This window comes from Vigna angularis, chromosome 2, assembly GCF_016808095.1.
Source record: "Vigna angularis cultivar LongXiaoDou No.4 chromosome 2, ASM1680809v1, whole genome shotgun sequence".
Classification (NCBI taxonomy): Eukaryota; Viridiplantae; Streptophyta; class Magnoliopsida; order Fabales; family Fabaceae; genus Vigna; species Vigna angularis.
Genome location: NC_068971.1, coordinates 33,327,488 through 33,340,472, shown reverse-complemented (window position 1 = coordinate 33,340,472; position 12,985 = coordinate 33,327,488). Strand labels below are relative to the sequence as shown.

At 31.6% G+C, this 12,985-nt stretch overlaps 1 protein-coding gene across 1 annotated transcript; it reads left to right on the top strand.

Moving 5' to 3' along the window:
• The first annotated feature begins 11,586 nt into the window (after window positions 1–11,586).
• LOC108327505 (uncharacterized) lies at window positions 11,587–12,765 on the top strand. Its single transcript, XM_017561200.2, has one exon. The coding sequence runs from the start codon at window positions 11,587–11,589 to the stop codon at window positions 12,763–12,765; it is 1,179 nt and encodes a 392-aa protein (XP_017416689.2).
• Window positions 12,766–12,985: the final 220 nt, after the last annotated feature.

Below are 12,985 nucleotides of genomic sequence, written 5' to 3'. Positions count from 1 at the left end.
TACACATGATTTTTGTTAGTTTCAATTTACAAGAAAATTATAATGCAAAATTTTGGATAACATATTTCTCATTGTGCTTGCTATATTCTTTCTATACACTAGAGGAAAATATATATTTAACACTATTTAGTTAATAATATTAGATTTGTGTAGCCCGTGTAATAAACTCTAAATTAATTCTAGACATTTGAGTATCATTTTCAAGGAGTATCAATTTAACCAATGCTAATTTCTTACTAACTTTTAAATTGATTTTTAATTAAAGTAGTTTAAAGTTGACATTAATCTCTTTTTATTTTCAAGTTGACACATCATTTTTATTTTAAAATTCATGTTAATGGACTTTTATTTTAAAGCCAACACTAAATAAAATCTATTTTTAATATTAATTTGATTTGCATTGGTTCGATTGATGCTAATGAAAGTAATTTAAGAAAATAGGTTTCTTGTTAAATGTCTCCATCTTCAATAAAATAAAATGCAAACAAAAATATATAAAACATTGTAGAGAATCAATGGAGATGAATGTGAATAAAATAGATGAGAAGATGAATGTGGATGAAGGATATGTATGTGAATGAAAGAAATAAGTTTGGGTGAAGGAAATAAACACGAGTAAATCAGATGAGTGTGAATGAAAGATGAGTGTGAAAAGACTTATATAAAAAGTGAGAAAATATATCAGTGAGAAAATTTGCCTTCTTAAAATCTAGACTTTAAATTATAAGTAATCTATGATTCATATTAAAATCTAGGTTTTATATTTTAAATAATCTATGATTCCTATTTGTTATCACAATATATTCAAAACGTCCACTTAAACTATACTAACTTAAATAAATATTAAAAATATATTATATTAATATGAGCCTAATTAACATTAACTTAAATAAATAACAAAATAAATAAAATTAGCATTGACATAATCAATACTAAATTAAATAAATATAAATACTGAAAAAAGAATTAACATCAACTACAACTATGTTAATCTGTTTTCTTTTAATTAACGTAGACTAAACAAATATTACTCAAACACTACCATCAATATTTTTAACGATAAAATGTAATTAGTGTATCATCATAAAGTTGGCAGTGTTAATTAGTATCCAATATTAAGCTAAACCAATGTTAATCAACGCTAACAAAGATATCTATTTATTAAAAAAATTTAAAAAATAGTTAATGTCTCAAAAATTAAATAATTAAAAATTATTTTACATTTTAACTTTTTATAAAAATAATATTTTACATCAGTTAATTTAAAAATAATGTCAATTTAACCGATACGACACAGTATTTAGAAGTTAAATTGATATTTTTTTTATAATAATACAAAATTACCTAGATTCATTTTAAAGTATCTCAATAATGTTCGTATGACAAATAATTCATGTTTTCCTCTTTTAATTCTTTTGAAAACTTTTGCTCACTCTTTAAATTTTTTATTTAAGTAATATGAATTTTGAATTATCTATTAAAAGATTAGTATATCCTAAGTTAAATGAAAAAAATAAAAGAAAGAATTGATCTTAATTTCTATGACGTTAATATATTTATAATTTAATAATAATTAAATTAAATATCTTTATGTTGAAGTCTTATTTTATAAACTACATGAACCTTTATTAAATAAAAATAATTTCAAATCAAAATATTCATTAGTATATATTCATATTTTTTATAAATAAATACATAAAATTTGAAACAATCATATATTTTACTCTGCAAAACTTCTTATTCTTTCTTGTGGCACATGCAAACCCTGCAAATTGAATTTTATCGTCATCTATGTTAAAGCATCTTGTGGCAGCTTTAAACTTTGCAAACTCACTATATATGGATAAAACATATATACATGCATGAACCATATGTACAATAATATTGGTCCCATGCAATAACTTGTTGTTACTTCTTGTACGGGTGCAGCAAAATATAATCGACATGTGAGCACATGACGTCTTGAATAAAACACGAGCCTCTTGTATGTGTGGAACCTACCACGAAATATCAACGAGTCTTATCAATGAATCAAAAGACATGTATATTATATTACACGATTTTGCAATACCTTTTTCTCCTTTGAACTTTGCTAGATTTTACTTACGAGTTTCAATAATTAATTGGTTTCGGTGCAACTTGATAAACTATATATTATAAACCTAATATGGCAAAGCTAAACTTTAGCTATGGGTTTAGTTTTGGATGCTTTCATTATAATTGGTTTTCCATCAAGCAAGTTGCTTAGCGCATGCATGCATTATTTTGCTTTAGTTGCCCACAGATCTCAATAATCTCATTTTGACCTATAAAAAAGTTCGACAACGTGGTAATTTAGAAGAATCGTGAAGTTTAAGTGGTGCAATCTAGTCTGTAAAGGAAGATTAACAAAAAAAAGTTTGTCATAAAACTCAAAAAGTGCATGCACTGATAAAAAAGACGACAATTTAAGTCCAAATCACCTTATGGTTAACTAATGTGTCTTGTACTAATAAAACTAGTGTATTTCATCAATTGGAATTGCTTTTTTCTCATATTAATAACATGCTTAATAACTAATTAACAAATGCATGAATCATGCGTTAAATATATATATATATATATATATATATATATATATATATATATATATATATATATATATATATATATATATATATATATATATTTATTAAATGAAAATCTTAATCGATAAACAAATGAAGTTCATATTTTAATTTGTTTTTCTCATGTAATGAAAAATCTAGGTTATAAGAAAAGTTTAAGGATGATTTTACAAGGCCGAGTATACCTTTTGAAGATTCTTCAAATTTATTATAACAAATATTTCTTACTCTTCAAATCGAGTTGTTCCAAGACTTGGAGGTAGCTTCGGATTGAGAAGGAGTGTGTTTCCAAATTCATGCTTCGAAGTCGAGATGCTCTAGGTCCTTGTCTCTTCAAGACCGAGAGGATGTGTGTTTGTAGAAGATACTCCAACGTCCAAGTTAGTCGAGTTCGTCATATAACATTTATTATTGTAATAATGAACGTAAATTATTTATCTTGATGATTGTATTATTTATAAGGTAATTATGACGTTTGTGGGTCCTCACCTACATGGATTTGAGTGGGCCTAATGACCCATTTACCTCATGAGCCAATTGTCTGATCCAAATTCTGCTAAGTTATAGAGTAGTACGCCATTAGCTTTGGTTGTCCGAAAGGTAGTCAGACGGATCAGCTTGTGGTCAAGTAGTGGTAGTCAGACAGGCCAATAGGTAGTTGGACATGCCAATAGGTAGTCAGACATGTCGATCGATTTGTAGGTGTACAGGGCGACAGGTAGTCGAACAAAATGTTAAGTAGTCAGACAAATTAATAGGTGTACAGGGCGACTAGGCCGCTTAGTAGAAAGTTCACCATTAGCTCTGGTAGGCAGCACATGGTCCTAGAAGGTGACACATAGTTATTGGTAGGCAAAACGTAGTCCTTGGTAGGTGGCTCCTAGTGTGTATTACACACTAAGTTGTCTTAGGATGAGATCAATGTTGATAAGGCCAAAGGGTAATCATCCATATACAATAATCTAGCCTCCAGTCTTTTCATGATTTGAAGGCATGCATGTGAAGAACTTCAGTGAAGTAGTGGTAGTCGACCTTCAACTAACTTATCAAACATGATTACTAGTAGGTAGTTGTCCTGTAAAGTTCTACAAATGCAAAGAAAATTTGTATCTTTAGTAGTAATCTTATAGTTATAGTAGCCTCCAAACCTTGAGGAGCAAAAAATAAAGAAGAGGTTTGAATAATGGGATATAAGGTCTTGATTAGATGTGAGTGGTGAATAGTTGTCATGCTGCATAAGAAACAAAGTGAAAAGGCAGAAAGTTGCCTTTGTTCAAAACTCGTATCTTTCTCTTGCCTTTTATTTTATTTTTAGACCGACATATATGTAGTCGAGCATGATCCTGCTTTTGTACAATTCCTTCAATGGTTGTTGGAAAAATTGTAGGTTACTTTTACTCATTTAGGGCTAATAAAGTAGGAAGCATACAAATATGAGAATTGTTCAACCGAAGCTGACAAGATAGGCGGGAACGCGAGGGTTGTTAATCTGAGTTGTTAAGTCGAGGCTGGCAAGGTAGGTGACACACGACAGTTATTCCATCAAAACCGACAAAATAGCCAACACATGAATCTAATAGTTGTTTAAAGCAAGACCGACAAGGTAGTTGACATGAAATTGCTTGAAAGGTTCAATTAGGACCACCTAAATAGGCGGAAGGGAACTGCTTGTTCAACCTGGATCTCATCTAGATAAGCCTTGGGTAGCTTCCCCTGAATCCTACCCGAGATGTCATCCTTTAGGAAGCATGTAACATGGTGCTTATCTTCCTCAACCTGAGTAGACATCCTATTTATTTAATCCAAGTAAAAGATTCAATTATCACCAAAACCAAGGTCACATAATTGAGGAACGTGATCTTAATTAGGAACTCATCTAGATAAAAGCCTTAGGCAACTTTGTTTATAACACATAACTCAAACTCGATAAAGGATGAGATGAATGAGGATGTGACCAAGGCTTTTGTGATGGATTTAAGGTGGAGAGCAAGGACAACAATAAGACGAGCTTGTCCGACAACCTGAGCGAGAATATGGGGAGCAACAAAAAGATCCCACTAATGTTAGAGTAAACAAAAGCAACATAATGGACTGATTTGATAACTGATTATCATAAAGAGAGGTGTACTCTTTCTTCTTAGTTCAAAAATTTTCCCTAAGTTTGGTTTTAGCCAAGCAAAGTTTTAACAAATCACATTCTTTAATAAAACTTTTTGTCTCAATTACATTTTGTCAGTCTTCTCGAATCCAAGTCATTTGATGTCAAGTCAAACACTATAAGCTACCAACGTAATTAAGCTTAGATGCCCGTAAGCTACCAATATAGTTAAGTTTAGATACCTTGATATTTGTATGCTATTGATACCATTACCCTTAAATTCCCCAACATGCAAGTTGCCAATACATTTAAGCTCAAATGTCCCAACTTTTACAAGATACTTATACAATTAAGCTTGGGTCCAAGATATTTGTAGTCTATTTACATGTCATATCCTTAATCTTGGATCTCATCCATATGAAATTTGTTTAAATTTGTTGGAAGTCCCACATCGACTAGAGATAAGACCAATTCATAGTTTATAAGTGGGTGCAAACCTCACCTTACAAGCCGATTTTATGGGGTTGAGTTAGGCTTAATGTCCACTTCTAACATGGTATCAAAGTCATGGTTAGAGCCTATCCTAGCGATAATTTGTTGGGCATATTGTTCCACCTGCTATCGGACCACCCATTAAAAATGTCTAATCCCACGCTCGAGATGTATATACCTCGGCGTGACGGGGTGTGTTGGAAGTTCCATATCGACTAGAGATAACGCCGATTCATAGTTTATAAGTGGGTGTAAAACTCATCTTACAATCTGGCTTTGTGGGGTTGAGTTAGGCTTAAAGTCCACTTCTAACAAAATTAAATTCATTCATTAAACTTGAATCGCTATACATATGTAAACTAACTCAAATCCCAACTCCATAAGTTACTCGTTAAAGTTTAGATCCTAAATATATGTAAACTTCTTACATAACAAAATTCATTAAAGCTTAGATTCAATCATCCAAGATCTACTTAAAAATGTTAAATCAAAGTTATTTAATGTATTCCATTAATCGGATCAAAAGTAATCCAAGTTAAATATGTGAAAGTCATTTTAAAATAAATAACTACTTAATCATATCTAAATAATCCTCTAAACCATTTTAAAAATAAAATTAATTATCCATGTTAATACTTGATAAATAATAAAAACTCATTCATATTTATCAATTCAATCCAATTATATTATGACTTCAAAAAACATATGTAAATACTTCATTATAAGATATTGAAAGATATATATTTATAACCGAATATATCTTACAAATTATTTATTCGTAATCTTATACTTATTTTGATGATTTTTTGTAATCTTGATTAAAAAGTCTTTATATAGAAATTCATCATAATAGAAAACTCAATTCTTTTTTACTACTCAATATACGATCATGTAGAATGCTTTCTAAATTCTTTTGACTTAACATCGAATAATCATTTAGAGATAAGTCTTCCCTCTATTTCTATACAAATTCAAAAGTCTCTCATTACGAGACAGCCCACTTAGCCTCATACCCCGCTCGAAAGTATTCTATAAATAACGGGGGAGCCTAATTAAAACGAAGAGTGTCCTATTTGAGAGAAAAACAATGGAACATGGTGAAAAAAAGTCCATATGCATATGCATGCATGTATTTGTAAATTTGTATGCTGTCAAATCAAATCAGCTGCACGAACCAAAGTATATTTTATTTAACCTTTCAGAAAGACGAGTTGAGGAGTTGTGCAATCTAGGGTGTAAAGATAGATGAATGGTTTAGTTAAAAAAATAATAAGGTAGATTTTTTTCATGTACTTCTTCTAGAAAAAATGTATGATGTTATCAAAAGTGTGAGCACTGAAGGAAAACGACCACCCAATAAGTTACCTCAGTTAGTGCGTTTGTGACTTTTGGCTTTCACCTTTCTATAATTGCATGTGGATGAAAATAGGTGTTTGTGATTTTCTATTACAAAGCTTTTCAAATTAAATATAATTAAATTTAGTAACAATTTAATATAAACTTTAAACTTAATCAAAATTAGTGTTTTAGATCGTTTTATTCTTTTATTAATATACACTTATTAAACGCTAAATATTCTATAATTAAAAATTATTAAGCAAAGAGATATGTTCAAAAATTGTTAAATAAAAAGTTACGGTGAATTTATTTTTAATAATTTTTGAATTTTTACACTACGTTATACGCTGTTTTTGTACTAGTGAATATTTATATATATATATATATATATATATATATATATATATATATATATATATATATATATAAATTTCGAAAAGAAAATCGATTTTCATTAGTATTTTATTATTATTTTTGTTGAATTAGTTTGAATTTATTCCGAAAACACTTTAATGGATTAAGAGAAGATGATATATATAAATTATCTTTAAGATCAACAAGTAATATGAAATTTATAAATATAGTGAAACAAGATTCCTTTCGAAGCCTACAAAGTAGAAGTGAATAATAAATATATTTTATAAACAATTTTGTATTTTACTATCATTATAACACAGTATTAAATAATAACCAAATTTAGAAATCAAAAGAATTTGTCTATATATTGACTAAATTAGATATTATTGTATAAACTAAAAATTATTGATATCTAAAATACTCTATATTATTAATAATAAAATTATAATTAGTTTGTAAATTAGAGCATAAATTCTAGCATTAATTATCAAGATTTTACCTATATATTATTGTTGATTTTTAATTAATCTCTACTTTTAAATTAGAGACTAATTTAAAATTTAACGATAAATAACTAAAATCTTGATAACAAAAGACCAATTTAAACTTTTATTCACATATTAATTATAGTTTTTCTATTAATAATATAAACTATTTTAGATATTAATGACTTTTAGTTTATAAAATAATATTTAGATAATGACTAGTTATTTGTTATCTCTAAATTTGATTGTTATTTAATATATTGTTTATTATATTTTAATATTAAATCATACATAATTAGATTGATTTTGGTAAATAACATCAGAAGAAAACTTAATTATAAAAGGTTAGTTTTTTTTAATCTCGTTATGGTTTTGTCTTGTGAATTTAGATAAGAACCTGGACAAGAAATTAAAAGATAAATTTATTGTGTTGAGTAGAATTGGATTAATTTAAGTGAAACGGATAAGAAAATGCCAAATCATTTGGTGAGAGATGATTCACCACGTGAATGCTCGGTATGCCAAGAATTATTTCCTAAAATTCAATATATCAAAAGTGTTTTACAAGAGATGAAGCGTAACTATTTTTTAAAAGTCATCTTCAATTACAAATATAGATGTAATAATACAAGTTCTAATCAAATACTTAATTGTTGAAATCTATGGAGGGAGATTTGAATATTAAGAATTCAAATTTCCTTTAGACCCATGAAGCTCCAAGTGCACCCGCTCTTTTTTTGTCCCAAATCTTCTATCAAATTGGGCTTGGATTAGCCCATTAAACATCTATTCTATATTTAAATTTAAGCAATTTAGATTTAAGTATCCTCTCAACTTTTTCTTTATTTTAGAAAGCTTTCCTAGAGTATTCAATATAGTATAGCAGTGTTCAACTTTTTCAACAACTCAACTATTCAATTTAGCGTTCTTCAATTAGGTTCTTCTATTTCTTCTCTATTCTTCTTTAAATTTACGTAACAATTCTGAATTTTTTTTTTTACATTTTTGTTGACTTTCTAAATTTCAAAGGTTAATTTTCTAATTGAATTTTTGAATCTTTAAATGATTGTTCTCATTACTCATATTTCAATATCTTTATATGTTATTCTTGTAAGTAAAATACACTATAAATCCTATGTCTTTTCTAGCTCTTGTGTCTCTGTTCTAATCGTTCTTAAAATATATTGTTTGGTCTTTCTTCGTGTGTGTCATTCGCTCGAATAACTTCAAATAAGTATTCAGTAAAATGTTTGGTCTTGATTAGTACAATAAATGCAAATATTATAAAAGTATTAAATGTTTTATCTACATGCTCTATTTATATTATCCTTATTGAACTTTTACCTTTTGGGAGACCTAATGATGGTACAATGACATCCTAATCTCACTTACGAAGTTAAGTCACATATTATGGATTTAATCTCCTTATCCTTCGACCTTTCATTCATAAAGTTTGGTACTAACAAGGCTTGAGGTCATCCTTTCACTATCGATCGGACTACACGAGTCCATTCAGAGGGTGTAGATACACTGGCCCCCGAGACTTTTAAACAAGTATTCTCTTGAAAGTTTTGCAAATACATTCATAATTTGAGTTTAGTTTATTTTCTTTGATCGTTCGTGATGATATGAACATTGGCCCCCTGGTTTGAGGGCGTCAAATGTTACGTTGATGGCCGAGGTGTCGTGTCGCTTCGTGGTTTGCATCGGTACTATCATGTTGGAGTGGTGTGAAGTGTCATGCGAATGTTGATTGACCCTAACCCTGGTACTCTCTATAAATAGCAGTGGCACTCCCTTGTCTATCACGTGCTTACTTCTTCAGAGTAGTGACTAACTATTCGTTTTCAAGGTAATCATGTCGAGCCCTGTTAGCATTTCATCGACGGAGGAGTTTTCAAGAAAGGAAGGTTAGGGATATGTGGATGGTGTGTTGTCTTCATCCATTCCAAAGTTTTGCTCAAGTGTGGGGATTTCCACAAACAACCACTTTCATTAAGGTAGAGGTGGACTTAAAAAAAAACTTTGTATTAAGCTATATGCACAAGTAAATTACCTTATGAGAGACTCACATACATGCAATACAAGTTTTAATAATCAATATATCTTCAATACCATCTTCATCAAAATTATTGTCAAAAACCAACTGTACTTGCTCTATTAAAAAGTTTGACTTAACTCCATCCTTCAACCCTAACATTTTCATCCTTTTTTGTAATGACCTATAAATGAGATGTCGATCTATAATTGGATTGTTCGAGATGATGAACCATACATGGTATAAACACTCTCCCTACATAGGCACAAACTTGAATATCATAGCAAATAAATACTCTCTCTTGCCATGAAATCTCTCTTTAAATCTTAGCTCTCCCTACATACAAAGTAGCCAAGAGCCAAGTGTAAGAGTACACAAATATTAAAACATCTTTAGGCATACACATAATAAACAAAGCAACCAACAACCAAGTGTAGGAGTACACAAAGATACAAACACATTTCCAAATATAGATTTCTCCCCTTAGTGCATTATTCATTTATAAAAAGAAAAAGGTATATCAAAATGATCATATGTTAAAAAAAACATGTAAAAATATTTCAAATATACTAGAATAATAAATTATAATCAATGTTAATTGATTGTTTTTCACAAAAATTATGATATGAGAGTAAATTAGTACTTTAATTGTTTTTATCTAAAACTTAATTTGATGAACAAGACAAAACACAAGACAAGTTTGATAAAGTAAAATTAAATAATAAGGATATTTATGCTTTAATTTGTGTTTTAACTAAAATTAAGTATAAATTTGTTTATAGTTTAGAAACCATTAAGGAGATTTGAGACTCCTTAAAAATCAACTGAGCTAGAAATTTATGAGGTAGAAATTTATGTCTCTTCAAATATGTATAGAATGAGGTAATCTCAAACATTAATATTTCTTTTTATCTGACTCATCATATTCATTATCAGATATTTAAAGCCTTGGAATTTAAAAATGTAAGTGAATTTAAAAGTTGTAAGTGAATCTCTGTAATATTTAAAATTGAAACAAATATTTAAAGCCTTGAAATTTAAAAGTGAAAAGTTCAATGAAAATCGGTTAACAAGTGAAAAGAAATCATCATGCCTAGAGTAGACTCAAATTACATATATAGATAAGATAAAATATTTTGAGAGAAAAATAAAATGTTGCAAAAGTGATTTTTTTAAATTTGTTTAAGCTTTTAAGCACGATAGTTTTTTTAATGCTATATATGCATATTGTAAGCATGTCTTATAATATGACTTGAAATGTAAGAAACGTGTAAAGAGAAATGCTAGAATTACTTTTCAAAATAGTGGTAAGTTTGAACTCTTAAGTATCAAATACAAACACAAACCACGTCTAGTAACAAATAACAAAAAAAAAAAAGACAAAAAAGTTTACGTTCCAAAAAAGTTTATAATTCTTACGACAAATGTGTTGTATGGAAAGTGGCCAAGGAGAAATTTTGATTTTAAACTGTTACTATGGGCTCACAGGCTACCGTTCGGTCTCGGCCAGCTTCTCATCCGTTCGGTCTCGACTAGCTTCTCATCCGTTCGGTCTCGACTAGCTTCTCATCCGTTCGGTCTCGACTAGCTTTTCACCCGTTCGGTCTCGACAACTATTAAGCAGATGTAACGCACAATGAATGTTATAACGACTGTCGTTAAACAATTAAGGTTTGCATTAATGACCATTAAGAGGTAAATTAATTTGTCAGATTCCTTTAAACTCTATAAATAAGAGTTTAGGTTTGAGGTAAAGACGGATTCAACTCATACTACAATACGCTCTATTTACGTCATATTAGGACTTCAATATTTAACTGTAACAAACAGTTCATAAAACCGCTCCTAACTTGAGCGTCAGAGTGCCTTTTGCAGGTACCTCCCCCTCCGATCCAAAGCGGCCACCAAGTGGCCAATATTGAAGGTGACCGATCGGTCCAAACTGGAAGCAGACAAGCGAAGTGCACCAGTCAAAGGTTAGTGTCTCGGTCTCACAAATCTCACCGAAACATTTTGGCGCCCACCTTGAGGCCGAGAGCAAGCTGAAGACACCCGATGGTGACCACAAGAAATATGGAGGAGCAGAGCACCAGAGATTTAATAAGAGAGTTGCAAGCCCAGATTGAGGCACAGGCGCAGACTATACAAGCGCAGGCGCATGCATAGCAAGAGATGCGGCGGAGGCATGAGGAGGAGATGAGGGCGCTAAGGGCCGAACGGGAACCTCCCGAGCGGTCTGCCTCAAATCGAGAAAATGCTAATGAGGCAAGCCATAATCACGCCAACCCGAACGGTCGGGCTAGAAGGGAACCAACACCCCTGCAGACCGCTCGGCCTACCAGTTTATTGCCCTTCACGGCGACCATCATGCAAACCCCAATGCCAGAAAAGACTCCCCCCGTATTGGATAAGTATGATGGTTCGGCTGATCCGGATAATCACTTAAGGACGTTCGGTAATGCAATGGCATTCTATACAGACAGCGACCCGATCATGTGCAGAGCCTTCTCGTTTTCACTTAAGGAAGAGGCATTGGAATGGTATAACACTCTTCCTCCCAACACAGTGGATTGCTTCGCTACTGTGGAAAACCTCTTTAGGAGACAATACGCATCCAATCGGAAGCAGGAGGTAACACCGACGGATTTGGTAAATACTAAGCAGGAGAAAGGAGAAACGTTGAAGGCTTTTATGAAGAGGTATACTGAAACCGCACGACGGGTTAGAGAGATAGATCAATCTTTTATTATCAATAATTTGCCTTCGTGTATGAGACCAGGATATTTTGCGGAAAAATTGTATGCACGACCGCCAAAAACTATGGAGGAGCTCCAAGAGTGGGCAGCTGAGTTCATCCGTATGGAGGAAATGCGATTGTCGCAAAGGAAACGACAGCAAGAGGTTGATGTGGGCGGAAGTAGAAAAGACGGCAAACGACCATTCGACAATAACGATAAGAATAGGGAGCTTCCCCGACCATTTAAGTTTCACCATTATACAACCCTCAATGCACCTAGGGCTAAAGTTCTCGAAGAAGCCCTTAGCGCGGAACTTCTCACACCCCGAAGGAAACCATCTCCAAGAAACGCAGATGAAAGGAAGAGTTGCCGGTACCATCAAAACCATGGACATACTACGGAAGACTGCATCACGTTAAAAAATGAAATAGAAAATCTTATCCGGGCGGGACATCTCCGTAGTTTTATAAAGGAAGCAAGATGCGGCCTCCCTAAGGAAGGATATTCAAGAAGAAGCCCCGAGCGGGCAATTAGGAAAGACGAGCGAGGGCGGGGCTATAGTCGCAGTCCCAGTCGTCATCGGGAACGTTCAGTTCGTGGATTTATCAATTAAGGAGAAGCCTCCAAAACTCTATTAATGTCATGGTTAAATTTAGTTTCACTTGATTTAGACTTTTGTTATGGTCCTATGCTTTCATTATGGAATAAATAAGGCCAGGTAATAGACGCCCAATCAATCGTTCCCAAACATTGCTAAAGAAGTGCATATCCAGCGAAAAAAGTCTCGAAGAGTCTGAAGAAACAGACCGAGCGGTAAATCCCGCTCGGCCGAG

Coding starts and splice junctions, on each gene's coding strand:
- LOC108327505 (XM_017561200.2), top strand. CDS start 11,587: ATGCGGCGGAGGCATGAGGAGGAGATGAGGGCGCTAAGGGCCGAACGG.